Source organism: Trachypithecus francoisi, unplaced genomic scaffold, assembly GCF_009764315.1.
Source record: "Trachypithecus francoisi isolate TF-2019V2 unplaced genomic scaffold, Tfra_2.0 Lachesis_group5, whole genome shotgun sequence".
Classification (NCBI taxonomy): Eukaryota; Metazoa; Chordata; class Mammalia; order Primates; family Cercopithecidae; genus Trachypithecus; species Trachypithecus francoisi.
Genome location: NW_022681470.1, coordinates 133,699,432 through 133,724,339, shown reverse-complemented (window position 1 = coordinate 133,724,339; position 24,908 = coordinate 133,699,432). Strand labels below are relative to the sequence as shown.

The 24,908-nt window shown below is 56.7% G+C and overlaps 1 protein-coding gene and 1 long non-coding RNA gene across 3 annotated transcripts; one reads left to right on the top strand and one right to left on the bottom strand.

Moving 5' to 3' along the window:
* CHERP (calcium homeostasis endoplasmic reticulum protein) lies at positions 1–24,743 on the bottom strand. Of its 2 annotated transcripts, none has more exons than XM_033198601.1 (17): positions 24,572–24,743; positions 24,088–24,261; positions 16,868–17,052; positions 14,455–14,592; positions 14,147–14,298; positions 12,304–12,448; positions 12,120–12,209; positions 11,171–11,423; positions 10,138–10,313; positions 7,629–8,064; positions 4,777–5,015; positions 3,592–3,725; positions 2,897–2,983; positions 2,445–2,588; positions 2,227–2,343; positions 1,703–1,797; positions 1–1,477 (listed from the first exon to the last, which is right to left on the bottom strand). In XM_033198601.1, exons 1-17 carry the CDS (start codon positions 24,594–24,596, stop codon positions 1,284–1,286), a joined length of 2,784 nt encoding a protein of 927 aa, XP_033054492.1. In that variant the 5' UTR covers positions 24,597–24,743; the 3' UTR covers positions 1–1,283. The 2 variants fall into 2 exon arrangements, with proteins under 2 accessions (XP_033054492.1, XP_033054493.1); XM_033198602.1 differs by having other exon boundaries at positions 12–1,477; positions 12,304–12,415.
* Positions 6,786–22,103, top strand: LOC117075855. The gene is made up of 2 exons (XR_004434160.1): positions 6,786–6,817; positions 21,995–22,103. It is a non-coding gene; the product is annotated as an uncharacterized LOC117075855 (long non-coding RNA).
* Positions 24,744–24,908: the final 165 nt, after the last annotated feature.

Genomic DNA, 24,908 nt, shown 5'->3' with positions numbered 1-24,908 from the left:
TGGGAGAAAGGTCTTTAAAAAAAGGCTTTATTTGAAGGCAAAACAATGAAATCCACAAGAAATTACTAACAGCACGTGTTTACGTCTTATCCTGAATCATACATTTTAACAATTCACAGCTACAGGAAATCTAGAACAAAATCAAATATTCATCACGTTGGGTTGAAAAGTTGGAGGATTTCACATCTTATTGAAAAGAATTTTTCAAAAATGTTTTTGTACAAATGAATGGCATTGCGCCAGGCTGCCCATGGACACCACGTGTGGCCGATTCCCAGCAGTTGCCCACCAGCTTCCGCAGGGGCAGCTCCCAACTGGCCTCCCCTCCCTGCAGGGGTATGAAATGAAATGACGGAGCGGGAGGTGCTGGCTGGGGTCGGGCTCCACACTCTGGATGGGACGGGCCATAGCACACACCAGCCGGTGCAGGGTTCTTCCAAGTGCGAAACTCAAGCAGGGGATGCGACGGGTACGGACTCCGAGGAAGCGCTCGACCTGAAGTGTCTTAGGCTGGTTTCCTGTTAGAATCTTCTGTTTCCCAGATAACAGCAAATGGCTACATTCCAGAAAAAAAGTATCAACTTAAACAACTAAAATAACTGAACTAAGGGCCAGTACTCCTTCGAAGAAGTGGGTTTCAGAATCTCACTGGGCCCCTTCTCGGGTCAATATTCTTCTTTCTAAAACTAAACCAAGGGGAATAAAAATGAAAACTCTGCTTCACTTTGCAAGTCAAGTCAAAAAAGTTGTGTTTCTGTTTTTCAATCTGCGGGCAGTCATGGCACTGGGCCTCAGCTTTGTCCCCTACACAGCCGAGGGGAAGCCCGGTCAGGGTCGGTGAGCGCTGGGAGCTGGAGGACGGAGCTAGGGCGCCGGCTCTGGCCCAGGCCGACCCCTCCAGCACATGCTCCTCCTGGAGCCTAAGAGGAGGCTTCAATCTGACTTAGGGCAGATGCACATCCATCCCTTCATGGGTGAAGAATTCTTACTCAGGGCGGAGGATCTTGTGTTTCTTGCTTCACTGTAAAGGGAAACAAGCCTGGGGCCCTGGTGGCTGTAGTGCCTCCTGGTGTGGTTTGTGGGTGGCGCCCGTGCCCTCCACGCCATGGAGCATGGCATTCCCATTGGGCATGCGCTGGTCTTCCTTCGCTTCCTGTGGCTCTCCACAAGTGGAGACGGTGTGAGAACTGAACTGTCACTGTGATCTTCCACTGCCAGTCAGCCAGGAAGGTCCCACAGTCGGCACCGCTGGCCACCGGCACGGCGCCTCCCAGCATGGGCGCCTACTTACACTCGTCCCTGGCCTTCATGCGGGCAATGAAGGAGTAGCTCTTGTTCCTGCGGTAGTTCTCGTAGGGGTCGTCCAGGGCCACGCCCACACCTTTATACTGGTCCCACTTATCTCGGACATCCCCGCCCTTGATGGGGTCCTGGATCCCTTGCTCCTTCGCACCGAGGCCACCAGAGCCACTCCAGCCTGGAAACAGAGATGCACAGTCACAATCACGACAGGACGGGGGCAGATGGGGGTGCACATGGGGGAATGAATGTCCAGACAGCCAGTGTAGACATGGGAAATGGGTAGAGAACCGGCCTGACTCCATCCATCCCCACATGCATTGAGGGAGAGAAAGTGCTGGTGACTCCCGGGTCCAGCACGCTTGAGGACCCTTCCCGTGCCCTCCCCATTCCCCCGCCTTACCCATCTTCACCAGCATCTGATGGCCTTTGTTCTCTTCTCCGAGCCTTGAGTCAGGGATGGGAGGTGCTGAATTAGAACCCAGACCAGCAGAGGAACTAAAATCGAGACAGGTTATTAAGAAGTAACTGAGACATTTATTGGAATGACAGTGATGAGGGCCTCACAGCTGCAGCTTGTGTGCATGCTCACTGTCGCCAGGTGACACTGTATGCAGGTTTTGCGTCTCTACCCGTTTATCCTGTCTCAGCTAGACAAGGGGGCTCCAGACGCTGGCCCCCACCCCACGCTCAGCATCGAGAGCAGGGCACCCCGAACCCCGATGATGGTTAGAAAGCAGACCCCAGCTACCGCCTCAGGCTTCGCCAAGTGACTACTGTGGTGAGGGTGAGGGTGCCACTGTCCCTGGGCTAATGCTGGCAGCCTAACTCCTAACATAGTCTCCTAACCACCAATGTTTCCACATTCACAGCAAAGCACTGCAGCATCCCAGCGTTACCAGTGTGGCAGTTAAGACAGGATCTTACGGCGGGGTGGGGCTCCTGGACCGTGACCGGCGTCGTCTTCCTGGGGAGTATGACTTGGACCGGGACCGTGACTGGGACCGGGAGCGGCTTCTGGAGGAGCGCGACCTGCTCCGACTTCTGCAGGGAAGGGTGCCCAATGGTCAGCAACAGCCAGGCGTCACGGGGAGGCCACAGGAAGAGGCCTCGGGCACTGCCCTCCTGCGGCAGCCTCTGCCTACCTGGATCTGGAGCGGGAGTAGGAGCGGGAGCAGGAGCGCGACCTTGACCTTGAGTACGAGCCTGAAGACTTGGAGGATCTTGAGTTGGAGCGGGAGGAAGAACGCCCTCGACTCTTGGATCTGCTCCGAGACCTTGAGGGTCCACTGTGGGGAGAGGCCTGATGATCAGGTGCCCCTGTGGCAGCCCACCCTGGCCCTGAGGTTCCTGGACGACCCCAGATGCAGGAGTGTGGCTGTGGATGTGGTGCCACAGCCACACAGCAGTATCAAGTTCCTAAACTGTGTGGCCGAGCCTGCTGCTGTGCAAATTCAGGCCGTGTGGAAAACAGCGCCCCACAGGCACGGGCTGTGTGAGGGTGGACATGCTGAGCGCGTCTGGGGTCTACTCTAAGCCCTCCCATCGCAAGCTGTGGGCCCTGGCCGCCCGGCCACTGCAGACGTCTGTGCTTTACCTGTTCCTCTTCTCCTGGCCTTTCCTCCGCCGGGCCCGCATTTTTGCTCGGAAGAACTCATAGAGGCCGTTCTGCTCCCAGCCTTCACTGTAAGACACGGCATTCCCTGTGTGACCACGTGACGCCCACTCACAGGAACTCGTGGAAAAGTCATCAGGAGTTAATCCACAGAACCTTGGCGAGTACATGGCCCTGTGGCTGTGGGCTCCGAGCATGGGTGCAGCGGACCTTGGCTCAGCGTTCCCACCGGGCTGTCCTCCTGCAGCCCAGTGGCTCCTCTGGTGCCCACGCCCTTGCCACCCTGCTGTTCCACTGAGGTGGTGGGGACTCATGGTCTGTGGAACTGGGGAACAGGAACACTGACTCATGGGTGGACAGGCCTGCAGCCTGGCACAGAAAGAAGGGGTGACCACTGGGAAGGGTGGGCTGACGGCCCTGTGGCAGCCGGCTGCTTGAGACGTGCCGCCATACCACACCTTCCCTAAGTTCTTCTGATGTGTCTCCATTAAAATGCCCTCCACTGAGGGCCACGTGTGTGCTGTGCCTATGACACAGACACTTGTCACTCAGGGGCAGGGGGGCAGTTTCTCCTGAGGGACAGCTACATTTTCTGGCCTGGGCAGAAGGTGTGGTTGTTGGGAGCTGGGAGAGGGGACAGAGGCCTCCTGCCCGCCCCACCGGCCTGGGTCCCTTACCTGTTCCTGGGTCTGTCGTGGGATGGGGGGCTGTAGAAGGCCTCCACCGCAGCCAGCAGCCTCTCGCTGGGCGGCATGGGGGGCGGAAGGCGGATGTCTTTAGGGTCCAAAGGCTTGTACTCGTGATCTTCCAGCTGCAGCAGAGAACCCAGCTGTCACTATGCCTGGGCAGAGCCCTCTCAGGCCCACCCAAGGTCTGCAGGGAGTGGGGTCAGGGCAGGGCCCAGGTTCAGTGTCAAGGGTGCCCTGGGCACTAGAGCTCCTCATCCTTCCCTCTTGGGGAACCCACACCAACCATGGTGGGTCACAGCTGCTCTGAGGCTGGTGACAATCACAGGGTTCTCTCTTCAGAAAATCACCCACAGGGGACATGGTCTCCAAACTCAGGTGACAGGAATACCCGCTGGTTTATTCACAGGCATGCGGCAGGCCCCTCACGTCACCCTTTGCTCACAGTGCCTACCCTGGGCCCCTCCCTCAGAACAGCCTCAGCCCCAGCCCTGGAGCCCACTGGCCTGTCTCCTTCTGCTCCGTCTCTGCCTCCTGCTGAGGCCCTGCCTTGCCTGGCTTGCCTGGGCCCCCCCGCCCACAGCTCTCTCTGCTGCTCATGGCACCTGGACTTCAGATGGACGGGTCTGAGGGAGGATGGGAAGTGGCAGTGGCTAGCACGCCCTTGGAGCCCCAGAGCCCCAGCCCTGGCCCCTTCTTGCCTCACCTCCTCTTGCCCTATGCTCCGGCCACCCCACACTGGTACCAGCTGCTGCCAGCCCTGCCTGGCTCCTCCAGGACCACCCCCTCCCTGTGTGCTTGGCAGGCACAGCTCACAGGTGGCTCCTTCTAAGACATTCCCTCCATCAGCAGCCCTGGGACAAGGTGCTTCTGAGGGCCTGGACCGAGAAGGATGAAGGAAGGAGTTGAGCCTCATAGCCCAGCCGGCCCCACAAGGCTGAAGCTCCTCGCAGCGGGAGGGATACCAGGGGTAGGGCAGACATGGCGTTGCTCATGGCCACACCATGCAACTCCAGTTCAGACACCTCCCACTGATGGATCAGGGTCCCTAGGGAGTGGAAGATAAGGAAGGGGCGCCCCAGGAGGCACCCGGTCCCGTGTGTTCACTTTTCACCAGAAGAAATGCGGGCCAGCGTGGTGAGCATGCTTAGCTTGCAGCCCACCGCGGGGCGTTACCTTCACGAGGGGGGCCATCAGCCCAGCAGGGAGATCGAAGTAGGGCACGTTGGGGACCAGGCTGGGGTCATCGTGGTTGATGTGGGGCGGGCCCTGTCGCCGCATGTGTGGGGGCTGCCCATTGAAGCCGTGGGGGGGAGGGCCGAAGTCGGGGTGCTGGGGTCCAGCCCAGGGCGGGTGCTCGTTGATACCAGGATGAGGCATGCGATGGCCAGGGTGGTGGTGAGGGGGGCCCATTTCTGCAAAATAGAGACTTGTCTCAGGACCACAGGCCAGTCAGGATCTCCTAGGTGACAAGTGCTGGAGGGGAGGGCCTCAGTGAGGGGCCAGGAGCCAACCCTCCTGGGAGTCTGCCCAGCACCTTCTCTCACTGCTCTAGACCAGGCAGCAAGGCAGGGAGGAGCCAGGCTCTGAGAGGCCTGTCCCGCACCCATAGGCACAGCCGAGAGAGCTTGAGGCTGAGGGAAGAGAACCACAAAACCCCCAAACTGCAATGTGAGGGCTAAGTCGTGACCGTCCGAATCCATACGCTGAAGTCCCAACCCCCAGTAGCCTAGCTCAGGACAGAACTGTATTTGGAGACAGGGCCTTTAAAGACACAAATGAGTTAAAATGAAGCCATAGTGGCCCTAATCCAATGTGACTGGTACCCTTATAAAGAGAGATTACGACACAAACACGTAGAGAGAAGACGGTCACCTATGAGCCAAGGAGACAGGCCTCTAAGACACTAACCCGAATCTGCCACACCTTCACCTCAGACCTCCAGCCCCCAGATCCTTAAGACAAATACATTCCAGCTGTTTAAGCCATCCAGGCTGTGGGACTTTATCATGACAGCCCAAGCCAAAAAGTAAAAGCAGTAAATGTGCCCAGCGGTCTCCAAACTACATTTATAATCAGGAATGTATTTAAAGATACAATGCTGGGCACGCTCACGCCTATAATCCCAGCACTTTGGGAGGCCAAGACGGGTGGATCACTTGAGGCCCAGAGTTTGAGACCAGCCTGGCCAACATGGCAAAACCCTGTCTACTAAAAATACAAATATTAGCTGGGCATAGTCGTTGGTGCCTGTAATCCCAGCTACAGAGGAGGCTGAGGTGGGAGAATCACTTGAACCTGGAAGAAGGCTGCAGTGAGCCAAGACTGTGCCACTGCACTCCAGCCTGGGTGACACAGTGAGAGTCTCAAAAAAACAAACAACAACAACAAAAGGCCAAGCGCGGTGGCTCACACCTATAACCCCAGCACCTTGGGAGGCTGAGGCAGGCAGATCACCTGAGGTCAGGAGTTCGAAACCAGCCAGGCCAACATGGTGAAACCCTGTCTCTACTAAAGATACAAAAAATTAGCCAGGTGTGGTGGTGCACGCCTGTAATCCCAGCTACTAGGGAGGCTGAGGCAGGAGAATCACTTGAACCTGGGAGGCACAGGTTGCAGTGAGCTGAGATTCCACCACTGCACTCCAGCCTGGGCGACAGGGTAAGACGCTGTCTCAAAGAAAAAAAAAAAAAAAAAAAAAAAAAGGAAGCCCTAAAAGATTAGAAATAAATTGAATGAAAAACATACTGGGCATGGTGGCTCACATCTGTGGACCCAGCCACTCCAGAGGCTGAGGTGGGATGACTGAGAGTAGCCTGGCCAACATAGCAAGACCCCATCTCTATTTAAAATAAAATATCAAAAATTTTTTAAAAAACAACAAAACTAGTTTTTTTTTTTTTTTTTTTGAGGCAGAGTCTCGCTCTTTCGACCGGACTGGAGTGCAGTGGCCGGATCTCAGCTCACTGCAAGCTCCGCCTCCCGGGTTTACGCCATTCTCCTGCCTCAGCCTCCCGAGTAGCTGGGACTACAGGCGCCCGCCACCTCGCCCGGCTAGTTTTTGTATTTTTAGTAGAGACGGGGTTTCACCGTGTTAGCCAGGATGGTCTCGATCTCCTGACCTCATGATCCGCCCGTCTAGGCCTCCCAAAGTGCTGGGATTACAGGCTTGAGCCACTGCGCCCGGCCTTTTTTTTTTTTTTTTGAGACAGGGTCTGTCGCCCAGGGTGGAGCACAGTGGTGCGAGCATAGCTCACTGCAACCTCAGCCTTCGAACAGCTAGGACCACAGGCACCCGATACCACGCCAAGTGTTGATTTTTTAAACGAACTAATAAAACAGGAAAATTGGGCCAGGCACTGTGGCTCACGCTTGTAATCACAACACTTTGGGAGGCCAAGACGGGTAGATCACGAGGCCAGGAGATTGAGACCATCTTGGCTAACATGATGAAACCCTGTCTCTACTAAAAACACAAAATTAGCCGGGCGTGGTGGTGGGTGCCTGTAGTCCCAGCTACTCGGGAGGCTGAGGCAGGACAATGGCGTGAACTCGGGAGGCGGAGCTGGCAGTGAGCCTCTGCCACTGCAATCCAGCCTGGGCGACAGAGTGAGACTCTGTCTCAAAAGTAAATAAAATAAACAAACGGGAAAACTGATGCAAAAAGCAAGCTGCAGCAGTAGAAAGAACGAGGCCTCGCCCTGCCCTAGCCACGGCCACCCACAGCGGGAAGCTTTTCCTACTGGATCTGCCGCATCTGCAGAGAGTGCACACAGCTCCTAGCGCCGCTGGGAGGAGGGGATGGAGTTGCACCTCTGCAGCCAGCCTGGCCTAATCAGGGCAGCAAGGCAGAGTCTGTGTCCCCACTTCCTGAGAACCCAGGCCGGGCTCCTTGGACGTTCCATGACCCTGTGCCTGTCACTGTGCACTCGGGAGCACGCCAGGACCACAAGCAGTGCTACCAGCCTGCTCGGCAGGCGAGCTGTGGGTGCCTCCGCCAGCCCCTACCCGGACGCCCGTACACTCACCGGCAGGGAAGTCCCCCTGGGGGTAGTCGAAGCGGTGGGGATAGGGCGGCCGCTCGAAGGGGTGCCGCGGCGGGAAGTCGTCCTGCATGAAGCGGGGCGGGAAGCGGTTGAAGTTGTGGGGGTGTGGAGGCTGGTTGAACTGTGGGTGCTGCTGGTGGGGCGGGAAGGGCCCCCGGAAGTGTGGGGGCCGCTGCATGCGGAAGGGCGGCTCGCGCTGGCCCCCGCCCCAGGGCGGCTGCTCGTGCTGGCTGTTCCAGGGGCCCTCGAACTGGCTGTTCCAGGCTGGGTCAGGCTGGTTGTTCCAGGGCGCGTCGCGCTGGCCGTTCCAGCCAGGGTCACCACGCTGCTCGCCCCACATGCCTTCGTGGCTGTTGTTCCAGGGGGGGCAGTGGGGTGGGCCGCCCTGGTGGTGCGGGTAGGGCGGCTGCTCTGGCGGCTGCAAGGGAAGGGACAGGCGTGAGCCCTGCGTGGTCTGGGCCCCAGTGCTTCGCAGCATCACAGCGCTGGCTCAGACCATGGAGGCGCTGCGCTGGCCACGTCAGGGAGCCTCCTAGGCTGATGCCCGCCGCGATGCTGGCCACCAGCCCTCAGCCCGGACCACATGCTGCTGCGAAAGGACCAGACCCCCAACAGCTGCACCTGCATCTCAGTCCCAGGGCTGCTTCTGCCGCTGGGGCATGCTGCACCCGCATACAGGCCCCGCACTCCAGGAGGCACTCCCCACTACCACTGCCAGACAAACGCAGCTCCCTCGCCCCTTGGGGACAATGGGGCGGAGGCACAGACAGTATTGCTTCTCAGAGCATCCCAGGCACCCACGGGGCGGGGCTCACTCTGACACCACCTGCCCTGCCTCACTCCCCATCTCCCCAAAAGCCATCTGCTGGGGTCAGCTCCCAGACACACTGCGGCGCAAACATCCTTGTCTCAGGGCCTGGTTGAGGACCCTCCACCCAAGCCAGCATCTTCCTGTGGACTGAAGACAGGAGGCTCTTCCCTCACTAGCTCCTGCTCTGGAGACTTAAAGCCAAGAGGGCAAACTCCAGTTTGGGCTGGGGAGGGGAGGCACACAGAGGCCAAAGAGAAGGCCCGTGTCTAGGGTCACAGATGGGTAACTGTGCTGATGACCCCTACTAAGGGGGGCCTCAGCCTCCCAAACTGCTGGGATTACAGGCGTGAGCCACCACGCCCAGCCTTGTTTTTCTGTTTTAGAGACAGGGACTCACTCTGTCACCCAAGCTGGAGTGCAGTGGCATGACCATAGCTCAACGAAGCCTGAAGTCCTGGCTGAATCAATCCTCCTGCCTCAGACCGCTGTGCAGCTGGGACTACAGGAGTGCACCACCATGCCAGCTTATTTTTATTCTTTGTAGAGATGGAGTCTTGCTTTGTTGCCCAGGCTGGTCCCAAACTCCAAACTCCTGGCCTCAAGCAATCTTCCTACCTCAAGAAATTACTTCTAAACATGTTAAGACTCCACGTGGCCAAGTCAGGCAGGGCAAGCTGCTGTTTCTCAGTGTGGACTGCAGGACGCACTGCTGGCCTAGAGGGGACCCTCAGTGAGAGGCGTGCCCACTGTCTTGAGCCCAATCCTCTGGTCTGCAAAAAGACTGAGGCTGGAGACACTAAGGGCCTGTTTCCACACCCACAAAACAGGGACAAGAACTGCTCTCCCAGCTGAGGGTACCTGCAAAACGGCCACCACCATCTGGCTCCCGGCCAGCACTCGGAGGCGGGAGCTGTCTTTATGGGCGTGTCCAATCTTTAGTGAGGTTCAGTTTCATGTCCTGAAGCTGGGCGTGTGAGGCTTAAAGCCACAACCACCAAGTCTCAGTCCAGAGCCAGTCTCCTTGCCATCTTTACACCTGTCCTTGTGGACAGGGAGTCACCCGGAAAGGCCACGCTGCAAAGCCAACCAGGCCCCATGGTCAAGGGGGAGGTCGCGCCTGGGAAGGCCAGGGGCTGTGCCTCAGTGCTCTGAGTGGAACCAGCATGCTCCAGGGCATTTCCCAGCCATGCTGTGCCAGATGAGGTGGCCCCTGCCTTGGCCCAGGCGTATGTGACCCATAGCAAAGCTGCTGAGGTCTCCCAGGGGCAACATGCCTGACATTTCTGACACCTCCTTTCCTTACTTTTAAAAGCACCTTGTTCTTTCCAAGATGACAAAACACTGACACTCAGCTAGCTGACCGTTTCAGAAGGACAGGAAACAGAACGCCTTGCCGTGCCTCGCGGCGTTAAACTCCCCTGCACCCGCAGGAAAATGGGGATCTATACTATACAGAAGCCCCAGCCATCAAAGCTCGGGGAAGGGACATGAAGACCTGTCACTCCACCTGTCCCCGTGCCACAGGAAGACAGGGCTGTCACTAACCCAGCATAAGCTCTGCCACAGAGTATCCCTTGTGTTTCCCAGTGAGCCACTCAACGCCCATCCCACTGCATACGGGAGGCCGCCCCGTCAGGCCAAGGGTGCCCATCTGCTCCCACCCCAGGTTCCAATCAATACCTGCTGCTGGCCCCAAGGAGCCACAGGGTGAGGCTGGTCAAACCAAGGGGGCTTGTTCGGTGGGATCTGGTCGTGCGGCCCGGGGCCCCGGGGGCCGGCGGCTGCGGGATCCTGGACCCCTCCTGGGGCTTCGTACTCTGAAGAGCCAGGCATCTGGATGGGAGGCTTGCTGTCATCTAAATCCAAGTGACAGGCTGTTAGAGCAGGCCTGGCAGCAGGAGGTGCTGTCTCCTCTCCACACCACCCCAGAGCAAACCAGGCTATGACTTTTAGCGCCCAATGGATGACTGCTTCAGGACCCCACTAAAACCATGACCATTACCGGCCTCCAGGAAGGGGATGGGGAAGAGGGGAGGTTTTGACCTTGAACATGACATACATCTGTCCTTTTCAAAGCTTTACAAGAAACATGCCTCACTTCTGCCCTCTTGGTTTGCTGAAGAATTTCTGTCCACATTGAATTTGATTAGACATTTTTCCGGTATCTAATTAAAAGATCATTTCCCCACAATCTCTAATTAAAAGACCATTTCCCCACAATCTGTTTTCTATCCTATACAATCCTCATGTTCTTGGAACAAATCTTCTTTGATCAGAATGTAATTTTAAAATCCTTTGCTAGATTCTGCTAAGATTTTCCTCAGTATTTATGTGTCTTTTTCAGAAGCGACCCTAGATTGCATTTTCTTTTTGAGACAGGGTCTTGCTTTGTTACCCAGGCTGGAGTGCAGTGGTGTAAATACGGCTCACTGCAGCCTCAATCTCATGGGCAATCTGGGTACCTTTCCTCTATTTTTCTCTTCTCTGGGAACAGGAAACACATCTTTTGCTGTTCAGGAATGGAACAGTTGGAGTTTTACTCTAATGTCACTGGGCTCGTGCTTGTAAATGGATGAAAACCTGGGTCTAGGAGCAGGTCTGGGATGATGGAACCAGAGCTGTGTCTGAGGGTGGCAGACTGCTTTCTGACTACACTCGTTGCCTAGCCTCTGGGGGCTGCTTCCTGGGGGCAGGGGCTGAGGGAGCCCCATACCGGGCTGGGTGGTGGGCGGGATGGCAGGGGCAGGTGCTGGGGCCGGGGGTGGGGCAGGCGGTGGAGGCGTGGCCTTGACTTCAGCCTCCATCTGCGGCATCTGGAGCTGCTGCTGCTGCTGTTGCTGCTGCTGCTGCTGCTGGGCCAGGCTGGTGACGAACTCCTCGTGCTGCGTCTTGAGGGTCTGGATCTGCTGCTGGAAGGCCAGCTGCACTGGCTGGACCACCGAGGAGTACTCGTTGATGAGGGTGGCCTGGAAGAGAGAAGAGCACCCACTGCTCAGTACACGGCCTTGGGGCTTGCTGTCTGGCACCAGAGGACAAACGCCTGGAAAGCAGCAGAGCCTGGGGGACCTGGGGCAGGTGGACAGGGAACCATCATGTGAAACAGCCAATACAGTCTGGGCAATCAGTGTGTGTGTTGGGATCTGGCCAGAGATGTGGGGACGAGGCTGTTCGTTGCAGCGTGGTTCACAATTCCCTGACAACAGGAACGAGCGATGACAGCTGTGTCCTGGCCGCCGGGTGGCTGCTCAGAGAACGCTGCCCACCAACATTCTGGGACACGCTCATGGGCTCTGCCTCCCACTTGCCATGTGGTTCTCGGCAAGAGGGGCTGCCACAGCCTAAGCCACGTCTGGGCTTCCTCACGCTTCCATCACGCAGGAACATGCCTGACCACCATAGCAAATGGGCCACATGCAGGGACTCCGAAAGGCCGCCTGGTTCTAGGGTGCCAGGAAAGTCAGGGAGACACACCCAAGGCCTGGGAATGTCACCTGGGACTCTCCAGTCAACACCCACTGGATACTCCTAGCACAAGCAGGGTACATGGGCTCTCTGGCTTCCGGGACCTGCTAGGGTGGCAGCTGCTGTCCCCACACTCCCAAGCCCTCCTGAGGCATCCGCCCCAGCTATAGGGTGAGGCATGGGTGGGCAGGGACACTCACCTGGTACTGACCAAGCCCCAGGGCCGGACTCTGTAGCTGCTGAATGATGGAGTCATCGAAGTAGCCGTTTTTCTCCCAGAGCTGCAGGAGCTGGGGGTGGGAGAAGAGAGAGGCTGGGTCAGCGGGGAACGGGAAGGCCTGCATATCCCAGTCTCGCCCAACCCCCGGCCCAGGGCCCACGCACCCGGGCGATCTTCTGCTGCTTATCTTCCTCCACGGCCAGGAAGCTGGTGCAGTAGATGGGCACCACGACCTTCTGCAGGGCGGCCAGCAGCTCCCGGGCCTGCTTGCGCTGGCTGTGAGGGAGAGACTTTCCGCGCGTCAGGGCCCTGGGGCGGGACCCGGCCACGCGCCCGTTACCATCACGGCTCCAGCCTCAGCGCCCTCTGCCTTCTTGGGAATCGGGTCCCCAACCCGGTCGGGGCAATGGCTGGGCTCCCACGAGACCTGTGCTGGTGCCTGGGCTCGAGGAAGGGGACAGACAGAAAAACAGCAAGCAGGGGAGGGAGAGAATGTGGCCTGGGGCCGTTCTGAGCAAGGCCTTTCAGTCCAGTCCCCTTGAGAGGAAATAACCTTCCCTCCTTCCTTCTTGGGTGGTGCTGTGGGTGAAAGGACGTGGGGTCCGCAGGAGCCCCTGCCTGTGTGCAATGGGCGGGATGGGACTGCTGCGGAGTGGGGGTCTTGCCCTTGCCACTCGCTATGCACAAGGAAACCTCGGCCCAGGCCAGGCCTCTCGGGAGGAGGAAAGAGGGTAGGTACTCAGTCCTTCGGGCACCTAGAACGCTTTAGAAGAGCGACCAGAGGCCCAGTCGGGGGAGACGCTGAGGCCATGTCCTCTCAGGGCAGCGCTGCACTGGACACTCTGCGTAGCTGCCTGGGAGGCCCCTGCAGCTGCGCAGGGAGATGGTTGCCCCCACAGAGGGACGCGGGACAGGAGGGGAGCAGCTCAAAGCCCCTCAACCCCCAGCTTGCCGCAGGGAGCTCAGGGGAGCAAGGGCCTGGGCCGGGCAGCCAGGAGGATGGATGAGCAGCACATGGCTTCGGACAGAGTGGAGCTAGAGAGGCGCGTAGCTGGAGAATGTAGGAAACGGTGCATCCATGCAAGGCGCCCCTGATTCAAAGGCAGGGAGAAGTGGAGGCAGGAGCAGAAGGGCAGAGGTGGTGCGCAGCCGTAGCTCACTTCCCAGCAGGAGAGAAACAGGGACTGAGGTGGGGAGGGAAGAGGGACTCAGGCAGTGCTGCATGTGGTAGATGGGGTGAGATGGGTGCTGGCAGCTTGGACCAGTGCAGAGGCGCATGAGGTGCCTGGCCAAGACTGCTGCCTGCTAGGCTCAGTAGCAGTGCTTGTTTCCTCCTGTGTGCGCAGGCCTTTGGCCTGGGGTTCTATTGGTTTTTTTTTTTTTTTTTTGCTAATTTTTGTGAGAAGGGCCCCAGTGACCCTGTAGAAGGAAATATTCAACCAACCTTGGGGAGGGTGGAGACAGCAACAGTGGGAAGGGGTGAGGGGTGGGTGGGGACAGAGTGTCGGCAGAGGTGTCTCTGTTGAAGTCTGAGAGTCGGATCAGGGCTGGAGAAGGGGACCCCAAAGGAGGGTCCCGATGGCTGAGCAAAGTCAGGTGCACGTGTGTGCACGCGTGCAAATCAGTGACGAGGGCCGGAGACAGACACAGAGGTCAAGGAGGCCATGGCCGAGAAGGCAACAAGGAGACGCCAAGAAGCTGCCCCAGGAGAGCAAGGAGTGCAGGGGACAGTGGCCCCGAGGCGGCAGCAATGTGACAGGTGAGGCTGGGGTCTAGGGGAGAGGACGGGGCATGCAGTGAAGGTGCACAGGACGCCTAGACCCTGCAGTCCTGCAGACAGAAGCCTGGCGGCTCACAGAGGCCCCCCGGCCCAGGATCCCTGGACAAGTGCCCCCTAGTCTTGGGACAGGCCAAGCCAAGCTACTGATTGGAGCAAGCGGCCACCCAGGAGGGGTTGAGGAGGAGCGCGAGGGAGCGGCGCTCTGGGCACGGGGTGGCGGCACTCACCAGTGGTGCAGCACGTCGTTGATCAGGTAGATGAGGTGCAGCCGCAGCTCAAAGTGCGCCCCGTCAGCCGTGATGCGGTTCCGGAGGTGGCCGGCCATCAGCTCACAGTGCGGCGGGGACTTGGCATTGCTGAACATCCAGTTCTTCCCAGCCTGCAACAATCGAGCCGATGACGAGTGAGCAGGGTGCTCAAGGCGGGAGGGAAAGGCACCCATTGTAACAGCCCTTAGCCCAAACTGGCTGCGGTGGGTCCTGCCTCAGGGTGGGACCAGGGGGAAGCTGGGCTCTGGGAAGCCCCAGCCCCTCACCGAGATGGCATCCTTGGTGCACGTGTCGATGATGGGCTGCAGCAGGTTGTCAAACTCGTTCATGTCTAGCTGGGTCTCCTCCAGAAGCTTCTGCATCTGCTGTTCCACCGCGTGGGCCACGGCCGCTGTCACTTGCTCCTGGGTGGGGGGTCAGTGGGGCCGAGAGCACATGAGGAGGGACCCACAGCCCGAGCCCGCCGGCCTGGCCCAGCAGGGGCGGGGTGGGGACCTGGTGGGGATGCCCCGACTCTGGGCTGCTCTGGCCATCAGCTCCCTTGCTTGTCCCCAGCATGAGGAGACTCTGTCTCTCGTGCCTGCCGTGAATCTGTGACAGTCCCTCCCAGAGTGGGCAGGGCATTGACAGGACATACCAGGAGAGAACACCTGCCCTCCAGGTAGCCAAGGAAAACACTGCAGCCCAGAGGAACAAACAACCTCTGCAAACCAACTCAACAAAAAACAAAGGCGGGGCGCGGTGGCTCATGCCTGTAATCCCAGCACTTTGGGAGGCTGAGGCGGGAGGATCGCTTGAGTCCAGGAGCTCCAGACCACCTGGGCAACGTAGCGAGACCTCATCTCTACAACAAATAAAATACAAATTAGTAGAGCATGGTAGCGTGTGCCTGTGTTCCCAACTACTTGGGAGGCTGAGGCGGAAGGATTGCTGGAACCTAGAAGTTCAAAGTTACGGTGAGCTTTGACTGTACCACTGCACTCCAGCCTGAGTGACATGGCAAGACCTTGCTTGTGAACAACAACAACAAAAAAAAAAAAGAAAAATGAGGGATGGTGTGAGCAGGCAATAGAGGGAGAGGACACACCCATGGCCTCTGGTGAAACAAGAAGGGGGGCAATCTCATTCCTCAACAGGAAACGCAGGTTAAAGTGCAACTGGTAAAAACAGAGCTGCCATGAGGACCAGCAGTCAGTCAGGGCTGGTCAAGGCCAGCCTCCCACTCCATGATGAACTCTGGCAGAAGCTGAGGGTGAGCATTCTGGAACTTTCTTTTTTTTTGAGACAGAGTCTCGCTCTGTCGCCCAGGCTGGAGTGCAATGGCACCATCTTGGCTCACTGCAACCACCTCTGCCTCCTGTGTTCAAGCAATTCTCCTGCCTCAGTCTCCCGAGTAGCTGGGACTACAGACACCTGTCACTGCGCCCGGCTAATTTTTTTGTTTTTTAGTAGAGACGGGGTTTCACCATATTGGCCAGGCTGGTCTCAAACTCCTGACCTTGTGATCCGCCTGCCTTGGCCTCCCAGAGTGCTGGGATTACAGGCTGAGTCACCATGCCCAGCTGGAACTTTCTGAGAGCAACGTGACAGTGTGATTTTACGCCCTGAACCTAGTACGAAGAATGAGGCTGGTGTTTTGGAGGTTTGGTATTCTATTCCTCTCGTTTTTCTGGCACTGAACCTGTATTCTTTAATTTATTTTTCCAAGACTGAGTCTTGCTCTGTCACCCAGGCTGGAGTGCAGTCGTGTGATCTCAGCTCATGCAACCTTTTCCTCCCAGGTTCAGGCAATTCTCCTGCCTCAGCCTCCCAAGTAGCTAGGATTACAGGCATGCGCCACCACACCCAGCTAATTTTTGTATTTTTCGTAGAGACAGGATTTCATCATGTCGGCCGGGCTAGCCTCGAACTCCTGACCTCATGATCCGCCCATCTCAGCCTCCCAAAGTACTGGGATTACAGGTGTGAGCCACCACACCCAGCCAATGCACCTGTATTCTATCTGGCAAAAGTTATCAAACTGTTGGACCAGGAAGGACAAAAGGGTCCTTCTGGCCAGGTGGGTCACCTGAGGTCAGGGGTTTGAGACCAGCCTGGCCAACCTGGTGAAACCCTGTCTCTACTAAAAATACAAAAATTAGGCGGGTGTGGTGGTGCATGCCTGTAATACCAGCTACTCCGGAGGCTGAGGCAGGAGAATCATTTGAACTCAGGAGGCGGGGGCTGCAGTGAGCCGAGATCGCACCACTGCACTCCAGCCTGGGCAAGAGAACAAGACTCCATCTCAAAAACAATAATAATTTAAAAAAAGGGTCCTTCCCCAACCAACAGCTCCAGGTGACCTAGCTACTGTGTGGTGGGGCCAATGGTAGGCACCAGAGACTGTCTGGCCACCGCTGTTGGGGAGCTTCAAGGTGAACACGTGCCCCACAGTCCCACTCGGGGGGTCCACCCCAGGGTAATGGGCGCACGCATGTCCAGAGGCTTCACTGAGATGAGAAGCAGCCTCGGTGTCTGGCATCAGGGCTGGAGGAGACAGTGGCTGACACGCACCAAGCCCTGGGTGGCAGGGCGGGCCCTGTCCTCACTGACATCTGTTCTTCATTCTGGTGAACAGATGCAAAAACAGAGGCACAGGGGAGTTGCTGGTGCCTGGCTGAGGAGGGGGTGGGCTCGTACCTGTCTGAGCGCCAGCAAGTGCTGCTCCTGCTGCTGGAGGTTCCACTGGCTCTGCTGGATGAGCTCGTCCATGGACGGTGCGCCCTGGGCTGGCGGGATGGGTGCGGCGGGGGCCAGCGGGGGCTGTGGCAGGGGCGGCATGGCGGCGGCTGGTTCCAGCTCTGGGGTCTGCTGCTTGCAGATGACTGGAGGGAGAGGAGGAGGGGTGCCCCATGAGAATGCAGATGGCGGTCTAGGTGTCCCCTTGGCCACCTCTCAGTCACAGGAGCCTCCCCCTACCCAGGGACTCACCATCCACAAGGGCCTGTGCACAGTCTCGTGCCCACACAAACCCAGCTCCTCCTACTCTCGGGCCCTGCCCTCCCTCTCACAGGATCCCAGCCTCGGCCTTCCATCTTCGGGCTGTCCCCTCCTCGGAGAACCTAGGAAGTCCCCTGGCCACTCTCTTGCCAGCACCATCCAGTCCTCGCACAGTGTCCTTCCGGTCCGGTGCAAGTTAAGTCTGAGCCTGCCCACCTCCTCACCCACCTAGGTCCCACTTGGCAGAATCCACGCCTTGGCACCTCTCATCCCCTGACCTCCTCAGGCACTCGCTGGCCTCTGCCACTGTCTCCTAAGCTACCATCCTAAGATGTTGCGGCCACCAGGCCTCTGCACATCTGGCCAGAAAGGCATGAAGCTGCACCTCCCGAACGCACACTGCAGCCTCCCCCACGCCTGCCCTGTCCTTCTACTGACTCTCCTTGCTTTTCCAGCCCTTGGGGACAGAGACTCCTCTGCAATCAGGGGTGCATCCGGTTTGAGGCAGCAGTGAGACACCCATTCTGCTGGCAGAAGCTGGGGTCAGGGTGGGCGCAGGTCCCCACTCTGGTCAGATGGGGCAGGTGGTGAGGTCTCTGAGAAAGGGACCCTGCTCGTAAGGAGGCCCTGGACAAGATACCCGCCTCTCTCTCCGTCTTGGGGCTGCCTGGTCTGAATGTGACTATGTACCCCTGGAGCCCTCCAGACCCCCACTCCGAGGGGACCAGGACAAAACCAAAGATAAGGGAGGTGGGGTATCAGGTGGAAGGTGTTGCCCCTCACTGGGTGCTCAAGTCAAGTCTCGGGGCTGACTGAGCCTTCCAGTTTGTGCACCCAAGGGCACCCTATAGGATGACCCCCAACTTCTGCACCGAATCCCACCCCTCCCACCGTCCAAGGGACACTGCTTCATAATATTTCTTCTCTCTCGTTTCTCCAACTCCTTCCTCTTTACCCGCCCCCTCCCCAGCAGCATCTAAACACATCGGGCTGGGCGTGGTGGCTCACACCTATAATCTCAGCACTTTGGGAGGGTGAGGCGGGTGGATCACCTGAGGTCAGGAGTTCGAGATCAGCCCAGCCAACACGGGGAAACTCTGTCTCTACTGAAAATGCAAAAAATTAGCCGGGTGTGGTGGCAGGCACCTGTAATCCCAGCTACTTGAGAGAGACTGAGGCAGGAAAATTGCTTGAGCCCGCAAGGTGGAGGGTGCAGTGAGCCGAGATGGCGCCACTGCGCCCCAGCATGGGTGACAGAGGGAGACTCCGTCTCAAAAAAAAAAAAAAAAAAAAAGTAAGTAAATAAACACATCAGAACATTCTGGGTTGGAAACCTCTCCCTTCACCCCATGATCCTCTCTAAACGATTTCTCAGCCAAGACTCACTCCAGATCTTCACCTCCCCTTTATCTCAGCCTGGCGCCTGCCTGCCACTCCCCGTCACCCCCCCACCTTCCCCCAGGCAGCTGAGGACACCCTTGCTCAACTCAGCCCCATGGGCCTGTCGCAGATGCTTGCCTCCCTTGGCCTCCATGTGCTGCCCCCTCAGTCCCTTTCTCCCCCTTTACCAATCCCTCTCCTGTCGGACCCTCAGATGCTGGGGTGCGCGGTCTGTGTTCTGAGCCCCGTCCTCTGCTCTATGCAACCCCAGGGGAACATGAGATCTTCATTCCTGCCGCTGTGACTGTCAGCTGCACGCTGTGATTCCTAAATCCATCATCTCCATTCTGGATTCCCTGAGCTTTGGCCCTAACCACCGACTGTACGGTCCACTGTGTTTCCAAGGGACCTGTGTTTCCTCTCACCCTCTACACCGATGTCCCCTCCTGTGCTCCCCGCACCATGGCTGGCACCACCGTCCACCCAGAAACCCAGGTCAGAAGGTACATGTGCCTCCCACTGAGGAGCGACATGGTGTCAAGGCAGCCTCCTAGACATCACTCCAATCAGTCTATGTCCCTGATGTCACCACCATGGATCTGCTGTCACCTGCGTCACCCCAGAACCGGTCTTCCTGCGTCAGGTGCCACCCCTCCACCTCTTTTCAACATGGCAGTCACGGTACTGCCACTTAAGGAGTGGTCCCTGGGCTACCCAGGGGTGACAGATGGTTATGGAACCAGAAAGTGAGCATTTCAAAACCTTCCTAGCCACGTGATAGTTCACGGTCCACACTGTTACTGTGCTTTGCAAAAGTTTTGGTCCACAACAGGTTAGAAACTTAAAAAAACAAAAACCAAAATGGTCCTTCACCACAGAGTTCGTGAAGCTCCATTCTAGAACAGCTGACCCAGGCTTTAAGAAGCGGGGTGCAGAACTGGCTGTACTGTGGCTAACCCGGCTCTAGAACACGGACCGAAACCTTCCACGAGTCTCTCCCATGCTTCCAGGATACACTCCTCACCCCTCCTCAAGCCAGGGCCCCGACTCCTCCCCAAGCCAGGCCCCCAATTCTGCACCCCAACCTCTGGTCACTCCAAGAACCCCTCCTACTCTTGGGCTTCAGCCACCCTAAGCTCTGGGTCCCCTATTCCCTCCAAGGGTTCTGTCTTCTGCCCGGAACACTTTTCTCCCCTAGTTTCCACCTGGCCAACCCCAAGACATCCTTTAGATCTAGCCAAGATGTCATCACCTGCAGAAAGCACTTCTTGGCCGGGCGCAATGGCTCACGCCTGTAATCCCAGCACTTTGGAGGCCAAGGTGGGTGGATCATAAAGTCGAGAGATTGAGACCATCCTGGCCAACATGGTGAAACCGCGTCTCTACTAAAAATACAAAAATTAGCTGGGTATGGTGGCGGGTACCTGTAGTCCTAGCTACCCGGGAGGCTGAGGCAGGAGAATCACCAGAACCTGGTAGGCGGAGGTTGCAGTGAGCGGAGATCGTGCCACTGCACTCCAGCTTGGCAACACAGCAAGATTCCATCTCCAAAAAAAAAGGCCGGGCGCGGTGGCTCAAGCCTGTAATCCCAGCACTTTGGGAGGCCGAGACGGGCGGATCACGAGGTCAGGAAATCGAGACCATCCTGGCTAACACGGTGAAACCCCATCTCTACTAAAAAACACAAAAAAATTAGCCGGGCGAGGTGGCGGGCGCCTGTAGTCCTAGCTACTCGGGAGGCTGAGGCAGGAGAATGGCGTGAACCCGGGAGGCAGAGCTTGCAGTGAGCTGAGATTTGGCCACAGCACTCCAGCCTGGGCGGCAGAGCGAGACTCCGTCTCAAAAAAAAAAAAAAAACAACAACAACAAAAAAAAAGAGGCCAGGTGTGGTGGCTCACGCCTGTAATCCCAGCACTTTGGGAGGTCAAGGCGGGCAAATCACGAGGTCAGGAGATCGAGACCATCCTGGCTAACACAGTGAAACCTCGTCTCTACTAAAACTACAAAAATTAGCCGGGCGTGGTGGCATGCAACTGTAGTCCCAGCTACTCAGGAAGCTGGGGCAGAATGGCTTGAACCTGGGAGGCGGAGGTTGCAGTGAGCTGAGATCGTGCCACTGCACTCCAGCCTGGGAGACAGAGCAAGACTCCATCTCAAAAAAAAAAAAAAAAAAAAAAAAATGACTTAAGTGATGCTAACCTTGATCACTTGGTTAGGTGGTTGTCTGCCAGGTTTCTCCTGTCAAGTTACTGTTTTCACGTTCCACAATGAGTCACTAAGTCCAGCCAACTCAAGGGGAAGACCACAAAGTCCATTGTCTGAAGGGGGATGGTAGTATCTGTGTATACTATTTGCAATTCTTTTTTAAGATTGGTTTCTTCTCCTTATTTATGGGTGAGCCTTATTAATTACTGGTTTTAATTTTTGAAAAATCAAGTAAGTGCTCACCTTAGCAGTACATATATTAAAAACCAAATAAATATAAGTGCTTCTGTGTGTTTTGTGAATCCCATCTTATACAGATAAGGTAAGGGAAATGCTAAGATTTGGAAATAGTTCATCTCTACCAAAACTCATGTTGAAATTTGATTTCCAAGCTGGGCATGGTGGTGTGTACCTGTTGTCCCAGCTACTTGGGAGGCTGAGGCCGAAGGATCACTTGAGCCTAGGCGTTCACAGACAGCCTGGGTAACATAGTGAGACCCCATATGATATGGTTGAGGCTGTATCTCAAAAAAAAAAAAAAAAAAAAAAAAAAAAGAAGGAAAGCACTTATTGGCTTTAATCTTCCTGGGCTATAAGCACCCTCTCCTTTCCTATAACGGCACCAGCTTCCAAGTGGCCCCCCCAAGAAAGGCAAAGCAGCCCTCAGCTCAGTCATCCAAGCCAAAGCACCGTCTGAGGTGTCTTCCTCCCCTGCTCATTACACCATCAGGTCGTCAATATCCAACTGGCCCCCAAGTTCATGGGTTCTACCCCTTCACCCCACCTGCCCCCCACCCTCCCTCCCTCAGGCTCAACACGTTGACTTAATTTAGACCCCACCATCTCTCACCTGAACAACTGCCCTGCTCGCTCCCCTGCAGGCCTCACTGCTCAACAGGCTGGTCCTTCTAGCTTGTCCTACACCACCGGCCACACAACCCAAGCCACTCTGTCCCTTGTTTAAAACTCCTGTGGCTTCCCGCTGCCTTTAGAAATGGTTTTAAACTTGGTGTGCTGGGGCTAAGGGAGGACCGCTCTAGAAACGCATAAGCACATACAATATTTTCCTTACGATTTCAGACAGCTGATCGCTCCCTGCCCACCCCGGCCCCTCATCTCGAACCCAAATAGGCATCAGAAAAATCCCTGGATTGAGTGAGAAAACACAAACTTTTCCCCTGGCATTTAACACTCCAGATCAAACTCTTCCCTCACACAAGCACATTCTTTTCTTAAACACAGGCTACGTCGCCCAGGCTGGAGTGCAGTGGCTATTTACAGGCACGATGCCACTACTGATCAGCACGGGAGTTTCAACCTGCTCCATTTCTGACCTGGGCCACCCCTTAGACAGTCTAGTGGTCCTCAGCTCCCAAAAGGTCACCATATTGATGCTGAACTTAGTGCAAACACTCAATTGACACAGTGCACTATAGCCCTGAACTTCCGGGCTCAAGCAACTCTCCAGCCTGTCTCCTGAGTAGCTGGGGGCACAGCTGTGTGCCACTGTGCCTGTCAATACACACACAAACTCTCCCCCTCTCTCTCAGTCTCTTATTCAAGAAACTGCACCTTTGCAACATCCTACTCTCTCAGCCTTTCAAGTTTTTTTTTCTTTTTTTCGAGACAGAGCCTCGCTCAGTCTCGCAGGCTGGAGTGCAGTGTGGCACGATCTTGGTTCACTGCAACCTCCACCTCCCAGGTTCAAGCGATTCTCCTGCCTCAGTCTCCTGAGTAGCTGTGACTACAGGTGCCCACCATGCCCGGCTAATATTTTTTGTATTTTTAGTGGAGATGGGGTTTTACCATGTTGGCCAGGTTGGTCTTGAACTCCTGACCTCAAGTAATCCGCCCGACTCAGCCTCCCAAAAGTGCTGGGATTAGAGGCACAAGAAAGACACTGTGCCTGGCCTCCTTTCAAGCATTTTTTCTTTCTTTCTTTCTTTCTTTCTTTTTTTTTTTTTTAAGATAGAGTCTCCCTCTGTCACCCAGGCTGGAGTGCAATGGCGTGATCTCGGCTCAATGCAACCTTCACCTCCCAGGTTCAAGCAATTCTCCTGCCTCAGCCTCTCCAGTAGCTGGGACTACAGGCATGTGCCACCACACCCAGCTAATTTTTGTAATTTTAGTAGAGACAGGGTTTCACTATGTTAGCCAGGCTGGTCTCAGACTTCTAACCTCAAGTGATCTGCCCACCTCAGCCTCCCAAAGTGCTGGGATTACAGGCATGAGCCACTACGCCTGGCCACTTTTCAAGCTTTTTCTTTTTCTTTGAGATGGAGTCTCACTCTGTCATCCAGACTGCAGTGCAATAGTGTGGTCTTGGCTCACTGCAACCTCCACCTCCAGGGTTCAAGCGATTCTCCCGCCTCAGCCTCCCGAGTAGCTGGGACAACAGACGCGGGCCACCACACTCGGCTAATTTTTGTATTTTTAGTAGAGACAAGGTTTCAGTGTGTTGGCCAGGCTAGTCTCAGACTCCTAACCTCAAGTGATCTGCCTGCCTTGGCCTCCCAAAGTGCTGGGATTACCGTAGGAGCCACTACAACCAGCCTCCTTTCAAGCTGTTTAATCGAACACCAACTGTGTGTTACAGATTAAGGTACAATGACCCAAACAAGGTCTATCTGGCCTCACCGAGCATGCAGTTCAGGGGACAACCACCTCTCAATGTCCACCTACCCGGCGAACTCCTAGTTATTCATTCAAGCAATCTAGAGACTGGGGGTTGGGTACTGAACATGACAGATAGGATACCTGCCCTGAGCAGCCGCACCACCTGGTGACTATCCATTATTCAAAGGCCACCTCTGCTTCCTAACCTTAACCTTCTTGAGAGCAGGACTGGAATCGTGTTGCCCAACTGAACGAACACTGATAAACATTTGCCAAGAACTAAAACTCAGAGGAATAATTCTTTTCGATTTGTGCTGCAGGCACCTGAAACGCACAAAAGCCTTGCTGGACCCACAGGGAGACCGCAAAGGGGGCTGGGCAGTGCCTGTCCCATGGGCTCCCATCCGGCCTCTATCACTTCCTCCCTAGAAAACACTAAAACAATCACGCTACTCCTGCTCATCTCCGTCATCAGTCTGAAAAACAACAGCAAAATCCCTGATCCAGAGCCCAGGAGGAGTATCGAAAACCTCGTTGTTTTCCATTACAGTGGCACCCAGCAGCCGCTCTGTGCAAGCCCGTGGGAACAGCAGAACAGGGATCGTGTGGACCGAGCTGCTCCACTTCAGACAGTAAACGACCCAAAAGAAAGAGGTTTGTGGCAGAGTCCGAGAAAGGAAGCGCTCGATGGGGCGGCCTGAGTGCCGGAGGGAACTCACGCTGCTGCTGCTCCAGCGCCAGCTTGCACTTGTAGTAACTGTAGAATTCGCCTCCAAACAGAAACGAGAATTTGGGGTTGTCTTTCTGCTTCTCCATAGTCATCTTCTCAAACTCGGGCCCATTGCGAGCCACGAACTGGGCGAGCTTGTCGATGACATTTCGAAGCTCCTGGTCTGGAGGACGGAGAAAAGGCCACGCGGGGCGTCAGCGACGACCGCCCAAAGCCGGGGAACTCGGCGCCCCAGCCCCCGTCCGCCGTGCCGGGGACCCCAAGGGGGTGGGCCCCAAAGAGGCCGTCCTTGTACGGGTCCCGATAGGGGCCACACGCTCGCTGGGAATGCGGGGACCCACGGGAGAGGCCGCAGGCGAAGCCGCGAGGCCGAGCCCCGCCCCCTCCCAGACCCAGGGACTCCGGGAGGCGGGGCCGGCCAACAGGAGGTTCCAGGGAGAGAGAAACGGTCTCTCGGTGGGTTTGGGTCTCACCATCTGGGGGCAGCGGCATCTCCATGGCTCCGGCCGCGGGGAACGTCCTCCGGCGCCACACGATCGACCACCAGCGTCGTCTGCAGAAGCCGGCCGGAAGTGGCGCGAGGGAGCCGTTTACGGCGGGCTTCTAGGGCCGCTTCCGCCCGCCACTTACGGCCGTCGCTGGGAAACTCCGGAAGTGAGAGCGGGAGGCAGGCGGGAAGAAGCCGCGCGAGGCCTGGCGCGCGGGAGGGGCTGGCGAGGCGCACGCGCAGAAGTTTCTTGACACTTGGGCAGACTGGGTCTCCGTCGCGCGGCGCCGCGGAAAGGCTGGAACCGCACGGTTGGCTGTTAG

Excerpts from the sequence above, each read along its gene's own strand:
- CHERP (XM_033198601.1), bottom strand. The coding sequence starts at position 24,596 with ATGGAGATGCCGCTGCCCCCAGATG. Across the intron at positions 1,798-2,226 it reads TCCAGGAGCCCCACCCCGCC|TTCCTCTGCTGGTCTGGGTT; the intron begins GTAAGATCCTGT and ends TCTCGATTTTAG. Across the intron at positions 1,478-1,702 it reads TCAGATGCTGGTGAAGATGG|GCTGGAGTGGCTCTGGTGGC; the intron begins GTAAGGCGGGGG and ends CTCTGTTTCCAG.